This window comes from Salminus brasiliensis, chromosome 24, assembly GCF_030463535.1.
Source record: "Salminus brasiliensis chromosome 24, fSalBra1.hap2, whole genome shotgun sequence".
Taxonomy (NCBI): Eukaryota; Metazoa; Chordata; class Actinopteri; order Characiformes; family Bryconidae; genus Salminus; species Salminus brasiliensis.
The window spans coordinates 28,376,088-28,384,027 of NC_132901.1; the positions used below are offsets into that span (position 1 = coordinate 28,376,088).

At 44.4% G+C, this 7,940-nt stretch overlaps 1 protein-coding gene across 1 annotated transcript; it reads right to left on the bottom strand.

Moving 5' to 3' along the window:
* Window positions 1-1,059: 1,059 nt before the first annotated feature.
* Window positions 1,060-2,828, bottom strand: LOC140546402 (uncharacterized). Its single transcript, XM_072669622.1, has 3 exons — window positions 2,241-2,828; window positions 1,823-2,105; window positions 1,060-1,736 (listed from the first exon to the last, which is right to left on the bottom strand). The coding sequence occupies exons 1-3, from the start codon at window positions 2,480-2,482 to the stop codon at window positions 1,068-1,070; spliced, it is 1,194 nt and encodes a 397-aa protein (XP_072525723.1). The 5' UTR covers window positions 2,483-2,828; the 3' UTR covers window positions 1,060-1,067.
* Window positions 2,829-7,940: the final 5,112 nt, after the last annotated feature.

A 7,940-nucleotide genomic window follows, 5' to 3' on the forward strand; every position in this document is an offset into this window, starting at 1 on the left:
ACACGTTCTTTGGGTGTACTATATGGAACCATTTAGAAAGGTCTACAGCAGCACTGTCTTGTATTTGAAAAACAAAAACATGGTTCTAAACCTATTGCACACCGTTAGAAACGGTTCTAGTGGTTGGTGTGGCGCAACAGATAACACCACTACCTGCCACTGAGCTACCACACCATGTGGGAGGCTGGGGTTCAATTCCCGGTCTGGGTAACTATGCTGTGCTACACCAATAAGAGTCCTTGGGCAAGACTCCTAACACTACATTGGCCCACCTGTGAAATATGAGTAACCTTGTAAGTCGCTCTGGATAAGGGCGTCAGCTAAATGCCATAAATGTAAATGTAAATGTTCTATGTACCACTCAAAAGAAGAACCGTATAGAACCCCAAACTGGATTCTACATATCACCCAAATACACATGCTTCTTTACACACAGGATGAACCTGTTGCAGAGCCTTAAAAATAAATGGTTCTATGTTGCACCCTGAAAGAACCCTTTTTCAGTGCTATATAGAACCTTTTTTCCAGTGTTGTCCGAATTAGTACCGCAATCTGTAAAATACTAGAGAGAAAAATGCTAACGAAGTCCTCGGGTTAGAGATGTTCTTTGCTCTGTTCCACTTACAGTTTTTCTCAATTGCTAAGACACATTTCTTGAAATTGTCCCTCCATGTCGCTAAACTGTAAATTCAAAACTCAATTTTCAAACTACATTCACAAAACATCTGACTCTTCCTGCAAAACCAAACTATCACCTCAAAACAGTTCAAACAGACCCCGAGTCAATCAAAATGAAAACACTACTGAGCAGTCATTACACACAACATAGAAAAAAGGAAAACAAAACGACCAGATCATTAAGTGTTTAGAAATAACCTTTATTGTTCACAAAAATGCATTTTCAAAACAAAATTCTTGTTTAGCCTGTGTAGTCCTAAAATAATATATACTTTTGTTGTAAAGTTTATATATATATATATATATATATATATATATATATATATATATATATATATATATATATATATATATATATATAAACTTTACAACAAAAGTGCATACAAAATCTACTCTATAACATCATGTCGATGTGCTGGGTCAGGCCACAGGACTTCATCTACATCACAGGCCACATTCTCCCTTGCCAGGCAGCGTGGGTAATAACTTCTAGTGTGCCGGATCCACGCTTGGCATGCATCCACACCTATATCATTACAGGCCAGTTCCATGGCCTGCAAGAGATTTTCCCTGGTGTAGGGTTGTCGGTCATAAACCTTCCAGCGCCATGAAGAGAAGAACTCCTCTGTTGGATTGAGGAAAGGGGAGTATGGTGGTAGGAAGACATTCAGGAATTCTTGGTTTCTAGTGAACCACTCTCTGACCTGCACGGCATGGTGAAAACTCACATTATCCCACACAATGACATAGACAGGATGCTCTGTCTGTTCATGATCCTGCTGCTGAAACCCTAACACAATATCCCGAAGATCACTTAAAAATGACAGGAGGTGTTGAGTGTTGTATGGCCCCAATATGGCATGATGGTGGAGAACACCATGATTGCTGATTGCAGCACATAAAGTGACATTGCCACCACGCTGGCCAGGAACTGTAACAATGGCTCGTTGGCCAATCACATTCCGGCCTCTCCTCCTCCTTTTGGTCAGATTGAACCCAGCTTCATCCATATAAATATATTCATGTGGTTGTTCTGAGGAATCCAGTTGAAACACTCTCTATGGGAAAATACATATAGCTTTGTAAGCTGTACAGCATAAGACAACCTTATGCTGTAGAGTAGACAGCAGTATTGAACACCTACCTGTACATAGTGGAATCTTTGCTCCTTGACCCTTTCTGAGTTGCGCTCAAAGGGTACTCTGTACAGTTGCTTCATCCGCATCCTGTTGTGTTTTAGGACACGATCAATGGTGGAAATGCTGATACTGGTGATGCCTTCAAAATTAACATGGTCGTCAATGATCTTCTGCTGTATTTCACAGAGTTTGACTGAATTGTTCTGACGGACCATGTCAACAATGAGGGTCTCTTGGCGTGGGGACAACATAGATGGCCTCCCTCCCTGATGTGGCAATCTGGTAATTCTACAAAAAGAACATGCAATTACAAAAAAATACATGTAGTACGAGGCCTACAAGTATATTGGAAAATGAGTGTAATGAAACACCTTTTTATTGAGTCATACTGCACAAATGTACAAAATGAAAAAAAGCAATTACCTGTTCTCTTCTCTGAATCTTCGGACTATGGTGGACACAGTGAATCTGCTTAGGTTGGGCTGAACTCGAAGTCCCGCTTCCCTCATTGTCAACCCGTGGACAAGAACATGGTCTATGACAGTTGCCCGTATTTCATCTGAAATATTTGTTCTTCGTCTCATACCTCCCCTTCCTCCTCTTCCACCTCTTCCACCTCTTCCACCTCTTACTCTTACTCTGCCTCTCTGATTGTTTCTGTCCATAGTGAGACTTCAACAAACAGGGCCCCATGGACTGGCTTATATTGGTGTCTTCACCTCATTAGTCACATGTGTTATCAATTTTGAGTTGCAGTGTTTAAGTTGAAACACCTGTGCTTTCATTGAATTTCCCTTTTGCCAGCTGTGCTTAACATTATGCAGCCCAAGTGCATCAGAGTGCCAAATGTGTTTTAGTGGGTGAAAATATGTTTGCAAGTTGTTGTTGCAAGTGTCTAACTAGGTGAAAAGTGCTTAAGGTTCTGCCAAAAGATTGACCATTTCAATAAATGGGTTCAGGGCACTGAGCATTTGGTTCAGACAACCGGGTTTAGTGTTTTAGCAATTGAGAAAAACTGTAAGGTTCTGCATAAAGTCGTGCTGGATGTGTGTTGATGTTCCTTAGCTGTGACTTTCAGAAGAGACCAGCTGCTGACCTCAGGTTCCAGCAGCTGGAGTCTAACGTGAAAGGTCTGGGCTTAGTATATGAGACAGGAGGTCTTCTTCTCAGCAGGCGGTCTCACGGTTCCCTGCACAGGATTTACACAGTAACTAACAATTACGTCGTCTTGACTGCTGAGGAACGTCGAGGCAACAAACCTCCTAGTGCTTTTTGTTCGGACGTGGGAGAAGGCGATTGAGCAGAAAGGCTCCCCAACGGAGCAAGCTCAACTGGGTTGCCAGCGGGTGATCAGGTCTGTCTGTTGAGCAGCTGAGTAAATCTACACATTCGGTGCAGACTGCAATACGCTCCTCTAAACCCAGCCATCGCAGCTTCGCAGGGGCCGTCACTCGCGGCCAGATTTTTAAAAGCTCTCTGACTGGATTTCAGCTTCCAGACCGGATTAACCTCGGTGTTAGTGCCTATTCCAGAGATCTGATCTAATCTAGAAGTCAAAATTCAATCAGGCAACTCAGGCCTCTGGAAATATAGGCTAATCTACGAGGAAACCATTGTTAAAGGGGAAACCGAGGGCAGGGAGCTATTATGGCCTGCTTGTGGGGTACTAGCCAGGTAGGCTAATGGAGATAGCTATCTATGATGCGGCTGAAGGAAAAACAAAAGAGTGTCTGGGCTGAAGATGTTGACCTAGAACCTGTGGATGAGCCAGAAATGAACTGCATCAAGCAGATCAGGGAAAATGCATGAAGGCCTGATTAATAAAGCAGTGGAGCAGCAGTTAAGGTAGGTAAAAGCAAGCTGCACTATATGGACAAAAGTATTGGGACACTTGTAAAAAAAAAGAGTTTATCCTGCTTCTGTTGAAGTTACTGTCTCTACTGTCCAGGAAAGAAGACTTTCTACTAGATTTTGGAGGAGGAGCATTGCTGTGAGGATTCGATTGCATTCAGCAACAAGAGCGTTGAGAGTAAGGTCAGGATGTTGGATCAACTTCCCAACTCATCCCATTTAAAAGTACTGGATGGAGCTCCACCACCATCATTCCAGAGAACACAGTTCCTCCACTGCTCCACAGCTCCTCAATGCTGGGGGGCTTTATACCCCTGTAGCCCACACCTGGCATTAGGCAGCATGGAGCCAGTAGGGTCATGGTGCCAAAGTTGTGATTTTGGAGTCAAATAGACACCATTTAAATGTAGATATGAAAAAAATTCAAGCGTAAAATTTGAGATTTTCTGAAATATAGTCAAGGTTACACTGTTTTTTAGAAAAATATAAATATTGCATTGAAGTTGATGTATGATTTATGATCTTTTTCTCAGTATATACACCTCTCTGTAAGACTGTGTTCAGACTGCAGACAAATCAGATCTGGTGAGATCAGATCCGATTTGCGGGTCTGGACATTACAAACCTCCAAAGTCTTTATGGATTGCTATGGTAACGACGTAGGCGCTAACGAGCTTTCGTACTGAGTACCTAGACAAAGGATCAGTTGTGTCCCACAGCAACTTGAACAGGCTCAGATGTTGCTGCCATTCAAAAACCTTGTATCTCTTTTCTCCATCATGGGGATCTGGCAGATGTTCTTTATCCTGTATCCGAATTTTATAACGACTGGACCATGAGAAATGCTCCACCATGGCCCAGAATAAAGTTTTTACTTTTGACTTCCATTAAAAGATAAGAAGCCCTTTTGGAGATACCCAATGTGTTTAGCACCACCTGCCTAATACTGAGTAGGTCCCCCATTTGAGGCATGGACTCCAGAAGACCTCTGAAGGCGTCCTGTTGTGGTATCTGGAGCACCAAATCTAACATTAGCAGCAGATCTTTGTGGAACCTCCATGAGCTCATCACTTCTGGTAGGTAGTGACCACTGCATACCAGGACTACACCCCACAAGACCTGCCTGATGTTTGGTTCTTCACCTTCAAGAACCGACTGCAGCCTAATTGACTCAGATCAGCAGCGTTCTTCACTTTACCTGGTTTTAATGTTATGGCTGATCAGTGTGAATATGAATTTTCTACATTGTATTAGTATCTCTGTATCAGCATAAGCACATATATGTAAAAACAATCGTATGTCAGCATCAGTCCACCCCCACAAAGAACCATCTCCAGGTGGCGCTTTAATGGACTTCTCCTTAGAACCCTTTCTAGCACCTTCTAAAAAAGCTTTGCTAGTGGAACAGTGATGAAGCACAGATCAGCCATAGCCAATTCATCCTGGGGTTTAGCTTCACACTGGGTTTAGTGCTCTGAATGACTCCAAATCTCTGCATTTCTGCTGAGCATGATGTAACGGGGTGGTTCTTGCCTGGATCATCCAATCAGAGGCCTAAAAAGCCTCGAACTGCAAAGGAGTTTCATGAATCAGGAATATCCCGAACTGATGATGTAAGTGCTGTACTCAAAACCCAGCGCCTGGAAGAGAACACCTTTTGTGTGTGTGTGTGTGTGTGTGTGTGTGTGTGTGTGTGTGTGTGTGTGTGTGTGTGTGTGTGTTTTTGTCTGCGCTTGTAGCAGCAGTGCAAAGTGCTGTTATGCGGGGGTGGAGAGAGAGAGAGAGAAAGAGAAAAGAGAGAGAGAGAGAGAGAGAGAAAGAAAGTGAGAAATGGAGAGAGAGAGAGAGAGAGAGAGAGAGAGAATGAAAGGGAGAAGAGGAGGAGGGCTGTGTTCTAATAATAAACCAGAGAGAAAGAGGGAGAGAGAGAGAGGGAGCACAGTGATGGAGGTACAGAACATTGAGAGAGGCTAGGTAAAGCGAAGAGTGCAGGAAGGAGAGAGGGATGAGCGGGGATGAATAAATTGAGAAGCTCTGAACATGAAAGACGTGACATTAAAAGAGGCGATGAAAAAAGCCGAAGCCCAGATTGCCACAAAGAACAGTTTGATATTCAGTCTGAACAAATCTGTCCACAAGAAGACCAGCAGTGACGTCAGCAGTGCAGCGTTTAAGACCCCGGCAGAAATGGGGTTCTGCTAGTACTGCCTAATGTTCCAGGCCTGTTATTCACCCCCCCCCCACACACACACCTCCCCCTCACCCCATAGCAGCGAGATTACTGGGAGGTAATCCCTCCATTTGAACGCTCTGTCCAGTTGCTAGGCTGATCTTTGACACAGCCAAGCTGTCGGCGGACCAGAATCCACCATCCAACACCATCCACCACCATCCATCCTCCGCCACCACTACCACACATCATAACTCTGTAATGGACAGCCTGCCATTCACCCCTGCTGTTTATGTAATCAAGGTTCCTGCAGGAAAATGCCTATTAGGACCGAGCACAAAGGCACGCAGCTCTGAAAGACTGCCGCACGCATTATCACTCCTTCACATAACACGCTTTGTTCCCCCTAACGCAGAGCTGCTGACTGACAGTTGGGAAGAGCCTCTCTGTGCAGAGAGTATCAGTTACAGGATTGCGGCACTGCTGTAGTGGCAGCAGCGCCGGCTCACGTCTGCCCCCGGGTGGCTGGATGGAGACGTGTAAGACGGGCACTTTGCTGCTGTTGGGACTTCACTTGAAAGGTTTGGAGGCCTGCTGAGAATTCAGTACCCCTACCTTTTGCTTTCAAACACTGGCCACTTTATTAGAAACACCTACCTTCTGCTTCTGTTCGCTGGCCACTTTATTAGAAACACCTACCTTGTGCTTTCCCAAAATGGCCACTTTATTAGAAACACCCTACCTTGTGCTTCCGCTCACTGGCCACTTTATTAGAAACACCTACCTTGTGCTTTCCCAAAATGGCCACTTTATTGGAAACACCTACCTTGTGCTTTCCCAAAATGGCCACTTTATTGGAAACACCTACCTTGTGCTTTCCTAAAATGGCCACTTTATTAGAAACACCCTACCTTGTGCTTCCACTCACTGGCCACTTTATTAGAAACACCTACCTTGTGCTTCCGCTCTAAAGAATGTGTTTCTAAAGAATGTTCTTCTTGAGACAGCTCAAGAAATTCAACCTGCCACAGACCCTGATGATCCAGTTCTACACAGCGATCATCGAGTCTATTCTCACAGCCTCCATAACTATCTGGTTTGGTTTCTCCACCTCACAAGAAAGAGCCAAACTCCAGCGCATCATCAGGACAGCAGAGAGGATCATTGGACGTAACCTGCCATCACTTCAGCAGATCTACACCAGCAGGGTGAGGAAGCGGGCTGGCAAGATTACATCTGACCCCTCACATCCTGGACACCTCCTCTTCCAGACACTCCCCTCTGGTAGAAGACTGCGGTCCATCAAAACCAGCACAACACGTCATGCTAACAGCTTCTTCCCCAAAGCTGTAGCGCTCCTCAACCACAGTGAACACCTCCCACTGTAAACCTCAAAACATACAACTGAACTGTACCAAACCGGACTGAACAGCTATTTTGCACTCTGCCTATTTGCACTATGTCTATTTGCACACCTGTACAGATGTTCTTTTCTGTAAATATATTTTCAGCTCTTTATTGCCTTTAGTACTTTTTACTTTTTTAATTTATCCCCTACCCTATTTATTGTTTAGTGTCATTTTCCTTTAGTTTAAGACTGTGTTCTGTGTTTTTTGTTACTTGTCATACGTGTTGCTCTCACCAAGACAAATTCCTTGTATGTGTAACATACTTGGTGAAATAAAGAGATTCTGATTCTGATTCTCACTGGCCACTTTATTAGAAACACCCTACCTTGTGCTTTCCCACACTGGCCACTTTATTAGAAACACCTACCTTGTGCTTCTGCTCACTGGCCACTTTATTAGAAACACCCTTACTTTGTGCTTCTGCTCACTGGCCACTTTATTAGAAACACCCACCTTGTTCTTTCACTCTTTTTTTCGGAGGGTGTTCTCCAGGGTGGCGTTTTTTGAGGGTGTCCTCCAAGGTGGAGGTTTTTATGGGCATCCTCCAGGGTGGCTGTTTCTGAGGGTGTCCTCCAGGGTGGCTGTTTCTGAGGGTGTCCTCTATGGTGGAGGTTTTTGAGGGTGTCCTCCAGGGTGGAGGTTTTTGAGGGTGTCCTCCAGGGTGGAGGTTTCTGAGGGTTTCCTCCAGGGTGG

What these genes read in the sequence shown, in the direction of transcription:
- LOC140546402 (XM_072669622.1), bottom strand. Translation starts at nt 2,482, where the DNA reads ATGGACAGAAACAATCAGAGAGGCAGAGTAAGAGTAAGAGGTGGAAGA. An exon ending in AGATTCAGAGAAGAGAACAG is followed by an intron (nt 2,106 to 2,240) that starts GTAATTGCTTTT and finishes TTCTTTTTGTAG; the next exon opens with AATTACCAGATTGCCACATC. An exon ending in AAAGATTCCACTATGTACAG is followed by an intron (nt 1,737 to 1,822) that starts GTAGGTGTTCAA and finishes ATTTTCCCATAG; the next exon opens with AGAGTGTTTCAACTGGATTC.